This window comes from Diplotaxodon limnothrissa, linkage group LG14 (genome assembly GCF_057381915.1).
Source record: "Diplotaxodon limnothrissa isolate DT_005_m linkage group LG14, D_limnothrissa_male_GT1.1, whole genome shotgun sequence".
Taxonomy (NCBI): domain Eukaryota; kingdom Metazoa; phylum Chordata; class Actinopteri; order Cichliformes; family Cichlidae; genus Diplotaxodon; species Diplotaxodon limnothrissa.
In genome coordinates this window covers 19,999,181-20,021,798 of record NC_140609.1, presented here as the reverse complement: position 1 = coordinate 20,021,798, position 22,618 = coordinate 19,999,181, and the positions used below count along the sequence as shown (strand labels likewise).

Here is a 22,618-nt window from a genome sequence, read left to right as displayed (position 1 = left end):
CCACAATTTCAAAACATTTTCTGAAAGATGTAACAGTATACATGTTCTCACTTTCATTAGAATTGTGTTTATCAAAAGGTCTGACATAGGCGAGCTGGTAAATGCAAATAACAGCATTCTCATCACTTATTTCTTCAATACAATATGCATGTCCTTCATTCATCCCTTTGTGGAACTTCAACGCACTTCTGCTCTCCCCCATATTCCATCTTCACAAGCATATCCTGTGTGGAGATTGTATAAAAATTAGTTGACACTAATTAATGGCACAAATAATCCAGTAAACAATTGCAGCACAGTGAAAAAAAAAAAAAAGGAATCCTCTTTGAGCCATTACTTGTGTAAAGTATTTTCCCAAAAGACAAAGACACAGGCAACAGGTAATACTGAACTAAATGTAAAACCTCAACCTTTTTCATTTTTACCTAAACTGTCTGCACAAAACTCTGGAGGGGTCTATGCTAACGTAGAACCCAGTCAGGACGCCTGCTACTGCTGTTTGCTCGTTTTTTTTTTTTATGGGCGATCGTTTTCAGGCTTCAAGTACCACCATTATACCAACATTTCACATTCTAGACATTGTTTTAGGTGTATTTGACCAAAAGTTTGACTGAAAATTCACATGCAAGCTTTTTTCAAGGCTGTGGTATTTGCCCGCAGACAATACCTTTCAGCTAGCTAAAACAGAATATTATGCTATCACCGAGCAACATGGCTAATGCCTTTCACACAGCTTTGTCTCAACTCCAAAGAGCCACAGAAGTAAAAGCTCATAATAATAATTGAAACAATCTTTGAAAAAATGACTTACCAAGCATGGCAAACAACTCAAATATGTAGAGCAAAATGTTCTGAAACAGCTTCACTTCAGCTTCGATTGGAGCCGTGCTGGGGGCGGAGTCTGTGAATTTACTCTGTTGGTGTCACAGCCCCTGTAGGAGTTCAGAGTTAAGAGGTCAAGAGTTAATGTTTCCATTGTAACACCTCCAGATTTGACAGAGAAACACTCATTTTTAACACTCGATTTTAACTACTATCATTTTACACCTCAGAGTTACATTAAAAGAATGTGACTCTACTTAGAGTAAAATTAACTCTACTTTTGCAAGAAGACTATTAACACCAAAACATTTAACACTTTTGAATTTGCTGTGTAGTTTCTAGAAAATGACAATGAGTTCACTGTCTCCACAGTCACCAGATCTCTTTTGGATTACAACAGACATTTTTAAAACTGATGATAATCACAGCTGTAAGCACAAGTGCTGGTAAAGATGTTCTGCTATTACACAAGATAGTAATACCACAGTGCCACAAACTGCAACACCAATTTAAAAAAATGCACCTACAATCTCAAAAGAAGCTTTGAAGCTTTGATATAATTAGACATTTTATCAGGACTGTCTGGGTTCGTACAAATTGCTAAGTTAGCCTTGTGGTCCCGAGCAATGTTCCCTCTAAGCTGCGCACGTGCACAATTGCGCACTGCTGGCACGGTCTCTGCGCACAGAAAATCTGCGTTGCGCACAAAAAAAAAAATCTAACCTGAATTGAAATTAAAATGAATACTTTAACAATTCTGTTTTGCAGTGTTAGTCAGTAAGTGACTGGCTGCTCCCGTATGGGATTAGAACGATCCCACTTTATCCCATAGTCCAGCCAATAATGCGATTCACATTCGTATATGCAGCCAATCAACGTCGTTGACAGGCTATGACAGCGCCCTTTTGTGCCGACACCGGTGTTTTAGCTAGCAAAGTGGTGTGGCTGAGGTGGAGTGAAGCCACGTTAATGACAATGTGTACAACCATTGGAGATGTGAGCAGGACAGACGGAACAATACCAGTTTTTAAATTGTGTTGATAGGCCACGTGAAACCAGAGTTGTGATTTTAAAAAAATGCAATGTTTGGTTTCCTTCCTGAATACTATGTTGTTTATATTTACTGCGGGAAGAAACAGTAAAAACGGCGTTTTATAAGAAAAAAGGCTCGAAAGCGCTCTCCGCCTGTGAGCAAAAACAAGCCCCCACCCCCCTCTCTCTTTCCTATTCGTCCAAAAAAGTACCATGTCAACCAATCAAAAAATGATATGGCAACATGGCATCTAGTTGTTAAGTAACGGGGGGAAATTTTAGGAGTGACGGCGGTGTTTTGAGATGTGAGAGATTTGAGACGTTTAGCGCAAATCTTGTGTAGTTAGTGTGTAGTGTAGTCAATAGTTTTGTTGTGTGTGTCAGAACAGTGAGGCGACTGCTGAATGTTACAGGTGTTACAGGAGTGATACATCTCCTGTTGTCAGGCCTGCAGGTATCAGGCTGTTGTTCTCCTTTATCTCATAGTGGACAGAAATTATTTTTTGGAGTGGCACAAATAATCTGTGTGGCATCAAATTTGATGCAGAACAGCTGATTGTTCTGTAAATAGTTTGAAATGTTTATTTAAAAATGCCTTGGCTGCATTTAAAAAAAATAGCTGCAAAAAACTTTGTTGTTTGCCAAACTGAGCTACTTTTTTGAGGAGTAACTATATAATTATTTGCCCAACATTGGTCATTATATACTATATTTTGCAGAGCTTTATATATATAAAAAAAAAGAAAAGAAAAAGAAAGTTGTGTTTTCGAAATTGGAGTTCAATTCATTTTTACTTCCAATAGTGTTAACATACTACACAGGCCAATGGCTAGATTTTTTTTTTACATTTTCATTGTAAGTGGGCTAAAGCAGTTTAAAAGTAGTCTAACATAAATGTAAATGCTGTAATTTGATTATTTTAATAAACCATGTAACTTGGATGGATGCTGGCGTGACCACAGTGCACACGTCTGATGTCGCTCACAGTTGTCCACGGGATCGCTCAGGGAGGGAACATTGGTCCCGAGTGATAAGATTTAAATAAATATGGGATTGAAACTTGGGGGGGGGGGGGGAACACACTCCTGTAGTTTAACCTATTACATAACACATCATGTACAAATAGCCCCACCAAAGGTGACTAGATGTTGAATTATACAGAAGAATTACACCAAAGTTAAAGTGCAAGTCTTCGGTCTGCAAAGTAACAACTAACTATAGCTGTGTGTGGTGAAGAGCCTTCAAAACAATAATTACAAATACATTCATTTGCCTTGAGTTTTGCATTGATTTTCCTTTACTGGTGCTACCTTATCCATCCTTATTTATTGATAAGGTGTTTTTCAATTCTCAGCTGGTCAATATGCTGATGTGATGTGTTTGGACATTTCCAAGGCATTAAATTCTAGTGGTTCAGACGTCGCACTCTTTTTCTAATATGCTCACAAGCTGGCACACATGCACAATGTGACACATTCTGGAGCATTAAAACCACAAATACAAGCACCACAAGAGCCTACAACTGTGTTTCACTTGGTTTTGCTTTGACATGTTTCTTTATGATTAGAAAAGAAAAACTCCAAAGGAACCTCCGTATGAGGCTGTGAGTTTTGCCATGTGGTGCTGTGCCTAACTTCTGCTGCATGAGTAAAAGTGTCAGAAGTCTGCCTTTGGTTCAGCCAGGAAAATCCTGCTGGGCTCCAACCAGGGTGAAAAAAAGAAACACCAGTATCGAAGACGCGCAGTACACACACAGACGAGTTTGTATTGATGACACAGGGGTTTTCTTTATGTTTTTGTAATTGTGAAAAGAAGAAGGCAGACACACAGAGTGTTCCGGCGTAAAAATAGAAGCAGGGGAGTGTCCATCCATCACTGTGACTGTCTGAAGGGCCAGATCGATTGCGCGTGTGTGTCTGCATGTTATTTGATGCACTCCACTACCTCAGACAGAAGAGAGCCAGAATGTGAGTGGGCAAACTGTGATGTGACTTTTGAAACACAGGCACACATCTTGCCTGGCCTCTCTCTCTCTCACACTCACACACACACACACACACACACACACACACACACACACACACACACACACACACACAAGGTTAGATGACTTGCTTTTACCCAATTGCAAAGTGTGTCTGTATATGTGTGTTTATGTGTGCACAAGAGTTCCTGTCCCTGTGATAATCAGCAGAAAGCGCATAATTCATTGTTTTCCTGTATTTCCATGAGAGGCTTTTTCTCTCCTCATATCAGTCCAACTACTGCTCTGATCTGTTTAATAGCTTTTTTCACATCCTATTTTGTCTCTTCCTATTTGTAAGTGTGATGAATTACCTGCTGGTTACCTTGGAATGTGTTACCCTAGCAGAATACCAAAGAGCCATTAGAGATGAATTGGTTCAAGGCTGACACTGACCTTAAGGTTGGCGTATCCTACAGGCGGAAATGTGGTTTTAACTAACACTGAGAGCAACATGCATGTTTTTTTTCTCCTTCCTTTTTTTTGCACATGCACAAGCACACTCAGCTACACACACGCATTAGGTTTCACCATTTACAGTGAGAGTGGGAATAATTTAAGAGTACAAATAGTTCGGCTTAAATAACACAACGGCAAATGCACTTTTTTGTGTGTTTTTGTGTGCTTCTGTGAATGTTAGTGCATGCGTGCAGATAACACCTTGGTGTGTATGTGTGCGAGTGTGCGTCTGTGCACGCGTGTGTAAAGGTCATGTCTCTCATCTCTAAGTGAGCTTCAGTGAGAAGAGCTGAGTGGCAGCACTCATCAATATTAACTAATGCCCTTCCTTTCATCCACAACATAAATCCATGGAAACAAACTCACACACGTGGGCCTCAGGAAGGTCTTGCTGTTTGTATGTGCGTGTGTGTGATATATAAAATAAATACTTTACATATCACTGTATTTACAGTAAAACAGTGCTATACGAAATAAACCGTTTGACGAGCTATTGCAGGTTTACTGAGTTTCCAGGTTCCACTTTGTGGCAGGTGACAGATGATGTGAAAACGTAGGTGTAGGTTCAGTGTGGGCTTTAGCAGCGAAGGTGTCAGCTTGAGTTTAGATAAACACACTACAGACACATCACAGGTTTTGTCCGACACCAAAAGCCTTTTAACAGCTAATGAGTAATGAGGGAGAGTAATGACAGACAGAGGATGGCGCGAGAGAGAAATAGAAAGTGAGAGAGGAAAAAAATAGCAAGTGTAAATGCGAGGTGAAACCATGTCTTACTGAAAATGGGAAAAAGGGAAAAGGAAAGATGAGGAAAAACATTAAAAAGGCAACAGACACGCACTGTGTTTATGTTTGTAATTAGGTCCGAGTATGTAAACGGACTCTCGTGATGGAGGAAAAGCAAAGCGAGGGGAATTTAAGGAAGAGCACAAAGTCGACAAATGGAAATCCTTTGATCAGAACACAAAAACAACAGCAGTAAAGCCGAGAAAGTGAAGAACAACAGAAAGACGTCACAGACAATTACTGTGAACACGTCTCCATTCAGTATAAACACCCCTGTGTTTTGCTAAGGCGACGCGTAACACTTAAAATCCTCTGTCATCTCTTCTCCAGCTTTTCATCTTCCAAACGCCAGAGCGTGAAAAACAAACAGAGAGGAAACAGACTTTTTTTTTTCTGTTTACAGCACAGCTATCATGCCTACTGGGAAAATAGAGATCTTAATGAAACACATTAGACAGATAGAGGCAGTTGAGGCACTCTGTGAGTGCATACGAGTTTGTAGGTGTGGGTCAGCGTGTGTGTTTAAGAGACAGAGTCGGCCTTTCATCCAGGAGAAGTCAGATTACCTGGAGGGAACATTGCTATTCACTGAGACATACTGCATGGGCTAATAATATTATTCACTCTTCATTACTACCGGGGCTTGAACAAAACGGCAAGAGAATACAGTGCTGACCCGCAAATCACATCCACCAAAAAAAACAGAAAAAAAAAGAAAAAACCTCCATCCACCCGATTGATGTTCTCTGCCTAACCACAGTTAATTGAAATATTTTTTCTCATTGTTGCTTTCACATCACTTGTCTGAACAAGACAAGAACAAAAAAACAACAACAACACTGCAGTATGTTGTGGGAGGATTTAACTTAACGGTTCAGTGTTGGTAGTCTGCAAAACCTGCAACACGAATGTGGCACAGTGTCTCATCTCGCCTCAAGGTACAGCAGACCCACAAAAAAGAATTTCATTAATATGGGTTCCAGTGCAGCTTTAGCATCAGTCTGACTCCTTAAAAGTGGATACATTGTCCCTTTTTCACTTTTATACCAAAATGTTTTTATATGTCAGACTGGGAATATATTGTTTCTATATATTATCCAAACCACCTCTTTCTTTCTTACACAGATACACAAGCGTTATCACCATTTTGGAATTTCCTGAGAGGCATTTTTAGACAACAGTGATATGTACAAATATTAAGATCCATCCATCCATCCATCATCAATTAACAGAACAGTGGTGGGACACCTGGCACCCCTGTTGTTGATGCATACACTGGTGTATGAGTGTGTGAACGTTAGCTTAAACGAGGCGGGGTACACAATCTATCACAGGGCTAACAGAAAGAGACTGACAACCATTTATACCCACACCTGAAGCTAGCTTAGGATAATCGATTTAGCCTAATGCACGCATGCCGCTAACCACCACACGACTATGCCACTCCCGATTCTTTTTTGAAACATTTTAAATGAAAAAAATACTCCAAACATCCCGTCCGTCACAGCCTTAACTATCTCTGAAGGAGACAGAATCTACTGCCATTAGAAATCCTCTCACTGGGAAGATGCCAGGTCTTCCTAACAGTGGACTTTTTAATGAAAGAATTGAAATACACTGAGAGTGCATGTTTTATTGTACCACAAAATAAAATCAGATTATCTGAGGCAGTGCGCTGAATCATTGCAACATACTGCGTGATTTAATAATATTGCTTACATTTTGGTAATCACTGAAGAGGCTGTAGTAAAACAAAGCAACCGAGCAATTCTTCAGGGAGCACTTACAGTGATCCACAGGAGCCCCGCACCCTACACATAGGCGGCTGTTCAGCAGTTGACCATCAGTGGTTATTTTACAAAAAAGAAATGGGGGGAAAATATGAAAGTCAATACTGTGGTAAGATAGCCAACCACAGATGGTCATGTGCATGTGAACCTAGCGGTCAAGAGAAGTCAAAATGAAATAAATGAGATTTATATCCACACTGTACGTGAGCGCATTTTCAATGACTGAAAACACTGAATCACAAATGTTAACATGGGCAGTAACTTTTATTTTTTAAATTTTTCAATTGTTTGTTGCTCATGTGAAGCCTAAATGCACTAAAATACATCAATGAATAACTTTAAAGTAAGTGCGATTCACTAATACACAGTTATGACATGCAGTCTCCACGCTACAAAACTGTTTTTAATGCACTGTGAGGGAGAGCTGACTCTCATGTTCATGTTCAGTTTGGATTCCCTGTAGTTTTATTCATTACTTACATTTTCCCAAACCATCAATTTTATCACATTCAACCTTTCAGCGTCACCGCTCTTGTCCAGTGATCTATGTATCCACATTCTCCAAGCCCTTAGCCGTTGTTCTTTAAAATCGTTCTGACCTGTCACTCTTCCTATTAAAGCTGTCTATCGTGCCTCCCACCACCTCATCTCGGTTTTCCAGGGTGTTGCACTCAAAGTCTCCCTCAGCCTCCCACTTATGTCTAGTCTCTAGGCACCCTGGGGCGCAGTCAAACTATCTTCATCTGGGATTTACCTTAATGATTCATTGGAGTCTATCTGCCAAAAATGCTTTTTTACTTTCACTTTTTTCTCTTTTGCAAACAATCTCTTCTTACTGAAATTCATTTATAATTTGACTTAAAACACACTGAATGCTCACTGAACTCCTCCTGTTTTATGTCAGTGTATCGGGCACATCAACTTGCAACAGTGAACACCACAGCTGCTCACACTATTGAGCGCCAAAATTTTTTGACCTCGCTGTGCTCCGTGCACAGCTGACTGCTCAAAGGTCAACTGAGTGAAACGTAGTCTGTTTAGATCGCATCATCACTGATACACATAGTGATTATAACACACTGTGTTACAGCCGTGATTTATATCAAATATCCGTTCATTTCATTTTTTTTCTTTTTGAGTCACAGCAGCTTTTAGTAAACTCATCGATACTGATGTTGAGCAAAATTTAAGAGGATTTGTGTAAACATGATAATTGAAAACCAGTGTTTTTCAATCAGCAATTACATTCAATATGTAATTACATTGGTTGGTCCAAGTCAGGTGCACTCAGAGAAGTTTGTACTTTGCACTCTACAATTTCACCTCAGCATCAAACTTGTGTGCAAACACTAGTATCTCTTTCAAATGGACTCAAACTGTTTGTGAAGGATTAGGATCTTCAGCTAAAGCTCAACCTTCTGGAAGCAGAAGACTTCATTTCAAAGTCAAAAGGCACTGTGTTAGATTTGGAACAACACCAGGCTATGCATTCCTCCTCCAGGGTTGAGACAGCCAATGCTGATTCTAATGTTAAGGTCTTGTAGTGTCTCAGAGAGAACATTCAAAGGAAACACCCTGAACTGTGTGGTATGTGAAACTGGTCCAGCAGTTCATAAGAACATGATCTTGAAAGCTTCATTAATGTATCATCACAATTCTAGGAACAAAAACTAATATTAACGCAGGACAAAATAGGAACACATAAAACATTTCAAATGTACATGGCTCACCAAATTAAAGGGACGCTTTTTAAACAGAGAGTAGTATCAAGCCAATTAAATGTGTGGGATATTGATCTGGTTGGTTAAATGACAGAGGGGGTTGTTAACCCTAACTAACCCTAACCCAACTCCTCCAGGATGGACACACAGACCTCTACAGGCTAGGCAATGTCATCCTGACTGCCATTACTGTAGGTGTCATCTGATACTACCAGGTTTCACCTCAGACTATCCAGAAGCGCAGGGCTTCCCTGGTCCAGATTTGGGAGATCACCATTTGTCGTCTCATTAGGAGTATGTCCTTAAATTGCCAGGCATACATACAAGCATGTGGTGGCCGTATTGTACAATTTTGTATGATTAAAATGAATCGCTGCAATGAAATTTGAGCGAAATGGACAAACTTCCTGCATAATATTTTCACTTTGATTTTTGTATTTGAATTGAGCCCCATGTAGGTTAATAATTTTCATTTCATATCAATAATGTGGCATCCTTTTTTTTCCAAATACAATACCCAGTCTATATCACTAAAGACATCCAGGATGACTCCTGGCATTTTGGGGATGTGGAATGTCAGCACAATTAGAATAATTCATGACAAGTAACATGAATAAATGTAGGTTTGTTGCAAATTCAATCTCCTTGCTTTTCCAGGGCGTTTTAGATATAATTTCAGTGTACTTCCTCCAGTGTGGTCATTATGAAGACATATAACCATGCAAAACATCACAAATAAAAAAGATCGTACAGTGCCATTACTGAGCCACTCAAATCATCTACAAGATGACAGAGCCTTTTAATGAAGGAATTGAGTGAGGTAAAGGCACAGAGTAATGCTGTATACGAGTGGAAAGGTTGGCAAAATCAATGTGTGTCAAGAAGACTGTGTAAAAATTTGTATTTATGTGTGTGTGAGAGTGGGTGGTGTTGAGTTGTAGCCATCTGTTCCAGGAATCTATTTAATCAAAGCTCCAAGCCTGGATATGCAGAGAAAATTTAAACACTGATGAACTCTTTTGAAGTGTGTGGCTACATGTGTGCACACACAGAGCTCATTGTCGTCCGTGCATCAACACCATTTCAATCACTACCTAAATTGGTGCAGCGTATCAGTCATTTTCTTGTCAATAAGAAAGGATCGGGCGTGTTTCCAGAAACACGTTGGAAACAAGCCCCTTAAAAACAGCAGCGCTAAGAGCTGTTGACAGAAATGATATCAGCCAACCTGAGCTAACTGGAACCCTGGCACACTCGCAATCATTTTAAAGCTACCCGTCACTTGCTGTTGCCTGTTCACCTGTACATTTCTATGACAGATTTGCATTCATAGCATCCTATTCTTTCATTTACTTTGACATGAAATATTCCCCCTGCAAAAAAGTTACATGCAGGCAACATCGTGTTTTTTTAAGTGGAAGACTTCTGTAATCTACAACTGCGGTATTTCTGTTTATTTATTCATACAGAGCAGGAACTGTGCCGAGCAGAAGGTTTGCAACAGAGAAGGTTTTGCAAGAAATCTAGTACTGAAAAGGCGACAACTCTTTTTTCAACACTTTTTTTTTCAGGGAAAATCTTTGACAATCAGAAAATAACATCTTGTACCAAACAAGCAGTAAAAATCCAGACCATACTGCCCACACCAGCCAAATCTAGATCCACTCATACCCCTATGGGGATGGGTCACATTCGACGCATTCGATGGGAATTGTCTCTTCTAGAGCAGGAGTGCCCAAGCTGATAAGGTACAAAGGGTCACTGAACAGTTTGATGAGTATAAAGATGATGTAAATCATGTGCTACAGCTTTCAAAGTCACCCAATGCCGAACCAGCTGAAAAGCTGAGAGTTTTCTATTGACTTATTAGACAGCCCACTCCACCACGTCATCAAAATTCAAAATAAGACAACATACTTTGGAAGATTGGTGTTTTATCACTCCATCAACGGTCCAGAAGCTCAGTGAACCAATGTCACTGCACTTTGAAGCTTCCATCTGACTGAGGCCCTTCATGTTGGGTTTTTACTTTAATTTGTTACCCATCTGTAGGTCTACTGTTTTGCTTGTCACTGCACACTGCTGGTTATCCATATCCACGGTGATGCAAACACCCAATGAGTTCAGTGTATCAGTAATGTTTTGTTACACTGTGTCATTTATTCTAAAAGTGGGAAGCACAACTAGCAACAGAGCTAAGATTGAACAAATGTGAAGTGTAAGCAGTTTATGATATTTTATCATTATCTATATACGAGACTGTGTCCATATACTTATTAGATGTGTGAAGGCTGTTTTTTTTGTGTGATGCATAGGTGGAAAACTCTTAATTGAGAAGACTAATTGTCACCACATCTCTGAGCTGATTAATTTAGGAACAAAGCAAGACGGACACATCAAGGAGAGTCTGACTCCAACAGTTTGACTCAGGCAGGCTGCAGAGATAATCATGTGCAGCCAGCATGTAAACGCAATCTGTGGCAGTCAGTTATTGATTTGTGAATAACTGACTATAGGGACAATCTATATTAACTTAAGGTGGCAAATGAGGTCATGCATCGCAGCGATAATCAACCAACCACACCACACAGAACTGCACATCCTGCCTAATCATCTTTACAGCTGTGCAGTAATGAATAGAATAGAAAGCAATAGAATAGAATAGAATCTCACTTACACCCAAACACTCATCATTATGTTTTTAAGCTTTGACGCCACAAACAAAGCATAACCACCTATTGTTACAAATCGTTTCCTCTCAATTTCTTCCGTCTCTGCCTCTAATGCACCTTATCACTTTCTGACTATCTTCATCGCACTCTGTCTCAGTGGATTGTTTTGGTTTTCACAGCACACACACGATCACGCACCTTAGTGGTGCAAAGGTTTGTAGACGCACACGTACACAAATCAAGCACATGGATTAGCATGATCAAACCCTTGAAAAGAGATGGAGCTCTTCGCCCAGTGGAGTAGTGTGGTTCTCTACTGGGACACATTAATACAAACATCAATACACACAGCTTTAACAAAGTAAGACACAGAGTCACATCCTACACAGATATATGTGCTGATATAGACAGAAATACAAAGATTGATGGCAGATGAGGATATACGGATGTGTGACACTGCTATGAGAAAATGGTTTGTACTCCTGGGTGACCAGGAGAAGCGATGGGGACCGAGGATTTTCATGATCCATTCACACTTTCTGAATGCTAGAATAGAGAGGAACTAGCCAAGGTCAGAGGCAGTATTCGCTATTCAAATTCGGAGTGTTGCTCACCACCCGGAGCAAGAGTCAAGGATTAATTTAGTGATCCATTCGCCACGCCTGTGCAGAGGATAGGCGCAGTAAAACGCAATGAAGAGGAAGAGTCTGAGGAGATGGAAAGACAAGGAGGGAAAAGAGGGAGAAGTGGAAACCGGCGAAGGTGAGAGGGAGGGATGGAACAAAAGTGAAAAGAGTGGGCAAGAAAGGGAGAGAGAGAAAAAAGATGCAGAGAGAAAGAAGTGGCTCTGCTTGTTACGCGTAGCCTGTGGAGAGAGCAAGAGAGAGAGGGGAAGAGCCCATGGTTTGCATAGAAGAGCCTCCTCTTGCCAACACCTGTGCGTGTATGTGTGTGTTTGTTTGCACACTTGTAAGAGAACGGTACACATATGATTCACTGAAAATAAACTTGAGCGGTTGTGTTAAGAGCAAGGAAGAAACGGGTCAGTCAGCACAAAAGTGTGGCTTCTTGATGATGGTTCATGAATGTGAATTCCTGAACTGCATCAACAGAATCCAAAGACTGAAACCGAATGATTTTGGAGATTCCCTGAATTTTCAGTTATCACAAGGAATTTGATATTTTCGATTAAGAGTGAATGCTTCTTTAGCCTTTGGATAGCAGAGGTGTGACAAGTATTCAGAGAGAACAAATGTAGGCACAGGGAGAACATGCAAACACAGAAAGACACTAGACACTCTGTGAGATATCTGAGAAAAAAATTATCCACCCTCTCTGAGAATATCATTTAACATACATTAACTATCTATATCTATATCTCTATATCTCTTCATTGGGAAAAAATGCAGCGCTTACATTGAAATATTTAGTCCCAAATCTCCACTTTTTTATGGCACAACAGGGTTTCTGATGGTCACAAGTCAGTCAGGCTGATTGATGGCACCTTCATACTCCTCCCCTTACTTTATAAGAAAGCATCAACCTGATGTTTATTCATTGTGCACCATTCCACTCACTCGCTCAGCTTAACAATGGACTGGAACAGATGCAGTGTGTGAAGGAATCTAAGGGTGGGAGGTTGTAGACTATCAATTTTCCAGTGACTGTAGCTGTATTAACTAATCTATTAATTTATGTGGCTCTGTGGTGCAGTGTGTAGAAACAAACTTGGAAATTACATTGTACACTTTTGATTTATGATTAAATATAACTAGAATTTTACTTCAGTTAAATTTTAGCAATTCCCTTTTGGGTGGAGGGTATGGCATCTCGAAATTAATTTTACTCACGTAACAAACATAAAACTATTGTCAGGTGATGCTTTAAACATTTCAGATTCTGAACCATTTATTTGTTCCTGGAAAACAAATTGATATAATATTGTGAAGACAAGCGGTGCATTGTTGTAAAATACTGTATTGATTTCGTACACAGCACCTAGTTAATAACCCTGGTGGTCGATTTGTTAAAGCTTAATGAGATAAGGAGGTAAAACGGTGCAACACAGTCTCTTGAGAATTTCCCTAAAATAGGATGGATGGACTTTAGAACTGAGTTAACGAGGGAACGTGATATGATGATGCCCTTGAGAGGAAAAACACATATTTTGCGAACAGTTGGATAAATGATAAATAAATTCTTTCTTCTTAAAGCTTTCACTTTTCTGCTTTATCAAACTCACCCAATGTCTAGATTCAGCTCACCGAGAGTATCAGTGAAGCTTTATCCCCTCTCAAACACTGGCATAAAAGACACTGCACTCAAACATGCAATCACAAAGACTTGTAAACAAGCGCAGGCACACAACTGACTTAAACTGGGGCTTCTAGAAAACAAATAACTAAATGACTATCATACAAAATACACAAGGACATCTCTCAGTCATATGAGTTGAAAACAAGAACAAGAATCACATTGATCTAACATTCCCTAAACTGTTGGTCAAACTGGCGATGTGACACAAATCAGACTAAAGAAGCAGTTATAACAAACAGTTCTGAACTTTGTGGGAAACAACATTAGTTGATTAGTATAAATTCAACCCAGTCTTGATTGCTGCTCAAACGTGTTAAGGGTTTTAAGCGGAAAAACCTAACACATTTGATAGCAATCAAGAATGGGTGAAAAAATGGGTTAAAAAACAGTCTAAGGTGGTAAATGGCCACTGAAATATCAGTTTACCATTCTTCTCTTGGCGATTTCAAAGATGACCATACTTTAATACTGACTTTTGACCTTTGCTGCTTCAGGAAGTGGACGACTTGTCGTAATTGATGGAACCATGAATGGAACCCCCTCAAGCAGACTTGGGTTACACAGTACAACAATGATCTGAAAGGTAAGTCCTCCTCTGAGTGACTCACAAAGAAAATTAAGGTTTTGAAGTAGCCTAGTCAAAGTCCAGACTTAAATCCAGTTTCTTAAATCCAAACCTCATACAGAGGTTATCATCAGTGGCTGGATTTCTCTGTAAAGATTTCCTCCCCAGCAATGTGAAAGACTCATTACCATTTATCATAAACACTTGATTGCAGTCATTGTTGCCAAGGGTGGCGCAACCAGTTATCATTTTATTTTGTTTAATTTTGTGTAATATTAAAATGTTTTTGATGATCTTACACATGTAGATGTGCAAATATGTAAAATAAATAAATAAATAAAAATAGCCAACAAAGAAAAATGTGTTAAAGCTAACGCTATCCAGAGCTTAGAGCCGCAAGCCAGCAGCCTCGGTATGAGCAAAGGATCAAAGCAGTTAAGAAAAAAATAATGGAGCTGAGTGAAAAAGAGAAAAGGGTGGATGTCCTGTAATCTAGTGAAGTTTTAAACATACTGTAAAATGATGTAAGTACCTGACATGTGATTTTTTTTAAATAAATCTGTTCCATCTTATTTTGTTTGGTAAGGTAAGATTGGTCAGGTAAACTCAAAAGCTCATTTTTGGTATCTCTTTCCAATGGCAGAGCACTTTATTTATACTGTCACTTAAATGCTTTCATTATGCAAATATTATATTGCATTGAGTGGAATTAAATTTTGTGTCCATATGTTGTCACTTACAATTCTTGGAAAGAAAATAGCTTCTGGCAAAAATCGGTATTCCACAGTTGGGGCTCCTCTATGAAAAACCCAGAGAAACCTGCAGCATGTGCAGCAGTTCTGACATATCGCCAACCAGCTGCCCATATAGCCTTGTTAACACTACCATCGTAAAATCTCTCTCGTAGGCTTCCAGGTCGACAGGGAGTTTGAAGGATTAGATGTCATCCCCTCATGAACAGACAGGGATGGTGAAAGATTAGCTGTCATCTTTCAAAAGATCAGAGAGGACACAAGCACCAACTGTTCCCCTCTGTTCTGAACACAAAGGACCCATATTAAACACTGTCTGCAACAGTTCCCAGACTAATTTTATACTTGTAACAGCCTGCAATAATTTGTGATGGGTTATGTTATCCTTTTACAGATGGGAGTGATGATGTGAATAGAAGAGAATGAAATAAATCAGTCTGGGTAACAACTGCCAACAGAATTAACCACTTGACAGTGCTTCAAAATGCCACACAGCAACGACTTTAGCATTTATCACTGTTTCATTGTCTTGTACAGTGTCTAAAATCAGCACTTTAAAACATCAATTTGAAGAAAAAGACCGCTCGAAGCAAGATATGATACTGTGCGTTTAAAATACGGTTACAGTTTGATCCTTTGAACAACTTCAGGTAGAAAATAAAACAAATATTTATCTAAAATGGTAATGACAGATTAGCTAAAGGGAGCAAAAGGCATGGAGAGAGAGGCATACTGTACGCATTTGTTGTTTAACCAGCTACATAGTTAAGTACTTACATGCATTGGTGACTGCAAAGCTGTTGGCAGTCTCTATGTTGTCCACATGTGGAACCAGGTTAAAGGGAGCTTCCGTAGCATTAGGGCTGGTGTTGTGAAGGAAGATAGCTAGTCGAAAAGCTGTATACTCCTGATCAGTATTCCTAATGAACAATCCACCTAGAAAGAGGGACAAAGAGAGAAGAAGAGAGGCCAAGAAGGTAAGAAACATGGTTCAAAAGAAAGGAAGTGAGTTATTGTGAGGCGGAGAGGGGTCGGGTGGGAAAAGTCGCGAAAGACGGAGAGTGACAGGTAGAAGAGTAATGAGGGGAACGAAAGATAAATGGGGAGGGCAGAGAAAAACAGAGGAGGGGAGAAGTGAGGAGATAGCCAAGATCTTCATTAGCTTTGTTATAAAAGGTAATTTGTCTTTTAGCACATTCTCGCTCTCTGTCTCACGCACAAACATGAATACCAACACATTTATGGAGGCTCACACTGCAGACTGCATTGATGAAATCTGAGAAAGACAGAGAGATGGAGAGGAAAGGAGAAGAAAAGAGAAACGACTAAGCTGTCGGGAAAGCCATCAAAGAGATAATGAGTCTGAGAGGACTTAAAAGAAAACAGATCAAAAAGGGTCAGCCAAATAAAGGAGGAGAATATGCCATGAAAAAACACAGAGTAACAGAGAGCAAGCGTTAAAAGTCGTTTTTTTTTTTTTAAATGAGAGCTTCCCCTCATGCAGTTCAGTGAAAGAGAATGAGAAGAAGAGGTAGGAAGAAACAGAAAAGGTAGCTGTATTGCATAAAACAGGAAAAAAGGCCAAATTAACAAGAAGATAAAACTTATACAGATATGTAGGAAAAGAACTAGAGAGATAGATGGGACTGACAGGTTACTACCTGTACTAGAAAGGAAAGAAAGAAAAAAATGGGGGAAAAGCTGTTAAAGGTCATGTAATCTTTTCCATACATTCTCAATGGAAAAGATTCTGTTCTTTAACCTTGAAAAAATATGCTACCTGTAATATAACACCAGTAACTTCTAAAATCAACAGAAGAGATCAAAAATGTTATAGATATGCTAGGTATTTGCCTTCAGTGAGATATAAATGGAACAAAATATGAATTAAATAAGTGGGTGAGACAATGTTTGAAAAGCTCTGAGAGTGACCCACCCACTAAAAAGAGGAGCGTAGGGAGACATGAAGTTTTTCACTGCAGTCTAGTGAAAAACTAAGTACACCCCATGATTCAGCACCTTTAGAAGCAAAAACTTCACTTCAAAAATAACTTTATTATAACTTCATCAGTCTCTCACATCATGATAGAGATATTTTGGCCAACTCTTCTTTGCGTTACTAAAATTCATTGAGGTTTGTTCATGCACAGTTCTGTTAATGTTCATCTCAGCATTTCAGTCAGTGTGAGCGCTGAAATTTGACTGTGTCATGCTGACAGCTTGAGTCTTTTCTTTTTCAGCCGTTCTGTTGTAGGTTATTGCTATGCTTGGGATAGTCATCGTCCTGCTGCGTGACTCAATATTAGCTAAGGTTTAGCTGTCGAACAGATGACCTCCCATTTGACTCTAGAACACTTTGGTGTACAGCAGAATTTAAGGACCACTGTGGCTGAAAAACAAGCTCATTGTTCAAAAAGTCTTGTCATTTGTTCAGGTTCAGCTTTGCAAACCTAAGCAATGCTGCCATGTTCTATTTTGAAGAGGCTTTCTGCAGAAAACCCATTCAGGACATACTTATTCAATCTTTTCATGAACTTTTCCATTACGCAGTCTAACCATGGTGCAAATTCACTGGGAGGTCCAATCTTTGTGGTATTTTGCCAAGTAATACCCGAATGCTTCAAAATTATAAACTGGCAAAAGGTCTCTTTTTCTAGAGGTGCTTAAACTTGCTCATGATGAGGTGATCAAATATCTGGCAGCATCTGGCATCTACTTACCTTCCTAATTCCTGTGGAAACATTAAGGGTGTACTTAGTTTTTCACAGGACTGCAAAGAGTGATATGAAAATGTTTAGAGTTTTTTTTCATATCACCTCATATGCAAAGAATAACCCCTTGTAAACTACACATCAGCAGCCTAAGCTGTGTTAAGATAACATAACATAGCAAAATTATATCAGCTAAAACACTGAAAAAAATGGATTTTTCACCTGATTCACTCCAACAGATGGATGGCAGCAATGAACCTCCAACCACCAAAGAAGAGAGAAAACCAGTGAGCGAAATGGTCTGTTTGACTGAACCATCTGGAATGTTGTGTTGTAAACTGTTTTAAACGTCAATCACAAATGTACTCGGCAGTCAGAAGACAATAAAATTAAGCCACAACCTAAAGGAGCTTTTAGAGCTATCGAGCAGTCAGTGCTGTTAACAGTCATGGCTTGTGTTAGGTACATATTAAAATTGTACGTATGAAAGCAACTCGCAGTCAGTCACTTTCTTGTATCTTTAAAATACTTAGCAAGTACTTGGATAAATCATTTATTTAGTGTCATAACTAAAAAAACACACCTGTAGCGCTTACTGGCAAGTAGTCCCTTGTAGGGCATCTATAAGTCCAGGCGGTTTGTTGTTTAGCTATAAGTGCTCAGGATCAGGATCTTGCAATTTATCTTGCAAATCTTGCGATTTTAACAGGTATTAGAAGGCATGAGCGCATCATTGGAGTTTTAACAGATTTACACGCTGTCCGTTTACCTGTCCGTTTTTTGGATTGATTTGAACATTTTATTTAAATTTGCTCAAATTTTAAATGGTATAGCACACAGCTGTTTAACCAAGCTGCTCAACTTATATAACCCCAAAAAGAGCACGGAGATCATCTTTCCTGATGCTCTTAGTGCAGCCGAGGTCTTAATTTAAGCATAGAGGGGATCGGGCTTTTGCAGTTGCAGCCTCTAGTGGAAAAACCTGCCACTTGATATTTGTACTGCAGTCTATACAGTCTTTTAAATCCCATCTTAAAACTCCCTTTTTCTATTTTGCCGTTTAATTCCAGTTCAGTTGGACTTCCTGTTACTCTTGAGTCCCATTAATGTCTTTTTTATGTTGTGGTGTCTTTTTTGGTTTGTTTTTAGTCACATTTAATTGTATTTATTTGTTTTTATGTTTTGTTTTGTTGTGCTTATTTTACTGAGCTAAGATTTTATCTTGTTTGTTTTGTAAAGCACTAGGTCATCCTTGTTGCTTTGTTCTATTGAAATAAAGATTGACATTGACGTTAAGATAATCACATAAATTAATTCTGCCTAACATTACGACTTGAGGAAAACCAACGTGAATTAGTTTCAACCGAGTCAGGCTCAAGTCAACTGAATTGGATTACATGAGCAGACTGTGAAGCCTTGACATTGCTTTGCGAGAGAGAGAGGAGAAGAGGGGTTGAGAAAGGAATGACAGGGGAGGAGTTGGGAGGCAGAGCATATTGAACAAAGCAATTATCACAACATAACATGTCACTTATCCATGTGGCTGCATGTGTCCCTTTAATACATCAGCTTCACTCTGATTTCTAGTGTTTCTTCTACAAAGCCCAGAGAAATCATCTCCAAATATCAAGACACACGTCTGTACACATACACAGAGAAGACCTTACAGCTGGAGCATGTGTGGGAACTGCGCAAATTTCACAAGAAATAATTTTGTGCAAACATTACAATTTCATCCAAAACTGAATTGTTGTATGGCTTATGATTAGAAATTCCAAGTGGCTTGTTCAAAAATGAAAATATATTTTAGTTTTAGGGTAAAATATCCTCTGAGAGAACACACACACACGCACACACATACAAACACACTTAACACGTACTGAAACTAGATGAGGACGTCATTGCAGTAGTTTGTCAAATAATTTTTTCTACATATTCGCATCTTTATTCTTCTTTGTCTCACACTCTCTTTTTCAAACACACGTATGTAAAAAAAAATTGTCTGTGCATCCAATGGCATTACACTTGTGTGCAATGCAGAGATATGCAAATGACTTCTCAAGTCAGCCCGAGAGCCAAGTGGATGATCATGTATGTATATTGGAGTGTTTTAAGGAGGCTGGCCAGAAGGAGGGAAGAAAAGACTGCATGTGTGTGCTTTAGCATGATCGTGCATGCTTCATGCAGCATGTAGACGTATGCAAGCATGTTCACTGTGAGCATGTGTTGTTGAATGTTTAGATGCGTGCTTGACATTTGTAACTACTCAAATGCGCAGAATACACCAGGTGTGCATTACTCTAACTGTATGTGGACAGTGTATGTGTGCACATCCATGCTTGAATATCAGTGCAAATGTGTGTATGTGTGTATGCGTGTACCTGTGTGTATAAAATCAGGAAATATTTAGCGCATTAAGTTTATTGGCAGCTGTAGAGAGACAGAGTCAAGGAGGCGAATCTCATTATAGGACCTCCCAGCTGCCCCCCACAAGGAGTGATGCAGTGCATTCATTATCACACACATGCCTGGCTGGATGTGTGTATGTTTGTGCGTGAAGCAAAGAAGGGGAGGAAGAGATTCTGAGCATGTGTGGTGGTTCATATGAGTAAACCCATGATTCAGATGCAGTTAACTTCATCTCAGATCTATTAGATGGCTTGAAATACAGGCTCATCCCGCACTGACACGGGGTAACTGGAAAAGGGCAGACAGCGAGAGAGAGAGAGAAAGAGTGTGTGTGTGTGTATGTGTGTGTGTGTGTGTGTGTGTGTGTGTGTGTGTGTGTGTGTGTGTGTGTGTGTGTGTGTGTGTGTGTGTGAGAGAGAGAGAGAGAGAGAGAGAGAATACTGCAGTGTCTAAACACTGAAGAAGACTAGAAGGGAACAAAGCTCGCTGAAACATTCATGAGCCCCGAACAGCGTGTAAAATACACGCAAATACATTAGAAGGACAGACAGAGTGAAAGCGTTTGTGTGCATTTATAAACCATATGAGTCACAACCAAACCAGCACTAAAATATCTTGGATTAGAAAAATAATAATAAAAGTAAGAAAAGATGCACCACAGAGGGAATGTTCCTATAGTTATATGTTCTTCTGTTCCTTCATTCTTAAGTGGATTTCTCGTGTTTTACAGAATCTTATGGTTTGCTGGGTCCTGGTGCACCTTTTTTTCATGGTGACTGCTGTCCGCTAAAAATCCACCAAAATTCCGCGTAGTGTGTCAGATCTGAGTGTCCGTGCGTAAAATCAGTAATCCTCCAACTCACCTATCTGCACTGAGCTGGGGAAAGCCCCTGTCGCCAGCCCCCAAAGGGCGGAATACACCCCGAGAAAGTGCCAAGAAAAAATTATAATCCTCATTTTTCTTTAATTCAATCCCTTCAGAAACTGTTGAGAGACATCGAGGGAGATGGGGAAGATGCGAAAAGACAGAAAAAGGCGCTAGAAAAAAAGAGACGGGGAAAAAAGAGAGAAGAAGATAAGAGAGGTTTTATTTTCCCCCGTTTCCCGGGTCGTATTCCTATTCCATGGTGGTTTCGGTCGGTTCTTTCCCTGCAGTGTCCGCTCAGAAGAAAGCTGTGGGTCCGGTGCACATGTGAACACAGGGAGAGAGAAAGAGTGAGGGGAAACTCGTAGAATGATTGGCGAGCAGGGAGAACAGCCTGCATGGAAGAACTGGACATGCGCGCCCAGTCTCTCTCTCTCTTCAGCTCGTCCGCCCCTGCTCTGTCTCTCACTCGCTCACTCACTCACCCAGGGTTAGACGGACTGTTTCTCCATCTCCTTCTACATCTTCCACCCTCCTTCTCCGACGTCTTTAGGTTTGCTTGAACCCAAATGGTAAATTCTGGACGGGTTAAAGTGGAGAGAAAAACAAAACAACAGAACTCATGTTTAATCTGTCAATGAATGATTCACAAAAGGGGTGCGCGGGGCATAAAGTCAGAAAATCAAAGTGATTAATTTGAAAATGCGAAGTTTAACATATATACTGTTGGGTTTTTGGGGGTGGCGTTGTTGTTGGTGGGGTTTAAGTCCAAAGTGAGAAAGAGTGTCAGAGAACGCGCGCTGGTGAATAACTAATTACATTACGAACCCAATCCATCCTCACGCAGCGCTCCACTCCGCTGTTAGAGCGGAATATGTTTGTCCAACCTGTGCAAACCTGTGAGGGAAACCTCAAGCTCTCTTTAACTGCCGGACGCCGTTCGCGTCCCGAGTTTCAGCTAAAATCATCGTTATTTCAACGTCACGACCCCGTGAGCGCAAACATCTGCCCAGTGAGGGGAAAACTGCAAATACAAGAGAGACGGTGCGACCATTCCTTGACACGGGCTCATAAAAGTCTGAAATAATGAGATAGTCGGAATAGCTTAGAATAAGGGAATAAAACGGCGGAAAGGGAATCATAGCCCGGAGTACTCCGTGTTAGAGTGCGTTATGTTAATGCCGTATCCCATTCAGAGTCGTTTAATCTAGCCTGCCGGTAGCAGGTCGGTAAAACTGACAGACGGTCTGGGATCGCGTAGTTACACGGTGGAGAGCACACTTTCATTTTTCCAGATGGCAAAACGAAAGGGTTGCTTCACGGCTTGTCCCAGTGAAAGATGTACTCTGCCCGTCTTTGAAGGGTTTTCCCGGTCGGTTGCAAGAACATGCGACTAAATCAAACAGCCTGGAAAAATGCGAGTTCAACATTTTCTTACATTTTCCACTATACATCTCTACCTTCCGAGAATGTTAATTCACTTACAATTAAGACTCTCTTTCCGCGATGAAGCAGCATGCAAACGGTTGATTGTATTTGATTTAAAGCTAGAGTTTTTCCATAGAAGCAAACACTCTGCATCTTATTGTAGCCTGGCCTTATTAGAGTGCTTGGATAAACAGGGTGGCATCGTTGATCTTGGCTGGTTGTTTACCTCCATCGGGCAGTATCATGTGCAAGCATTTTATATTCAAA

At 40.0% G+C, this 22,618-nt stretch overlaps 1 protein-coding gene across 2 annotated transcripts in view; it reads right to left on the bottom strand.

Moving 5' to 3' along the window:
* The window catches only part of gria4a (glutamate receptor, ionotropic, AMPA 4a), a 124,674-nt gene extending 103,659 nt beyond the window's left edge, over positions 1-21,015 (bottom strand). For both annotated transcript variants that reach the window (XM_085370741.1, XM_085370742.1), the window contains exons 1-2: positions 20,922-21,015; positions 15,716-15,874 (exon numbers count right to left, since the gene is read on the bottom strand). In XM_085370741.1, coding sequence (XP_085226867.1) covers positions 15,716-15,874; positions 20,922-21,015 — 253 coding nt within the window. The remainder of the gene's footprint in view (positions 1-15,715; positions 15,875-20,921) is intronic.
* Positions 21,016-22,618: the final 1,603 nt, after the last annotated feature.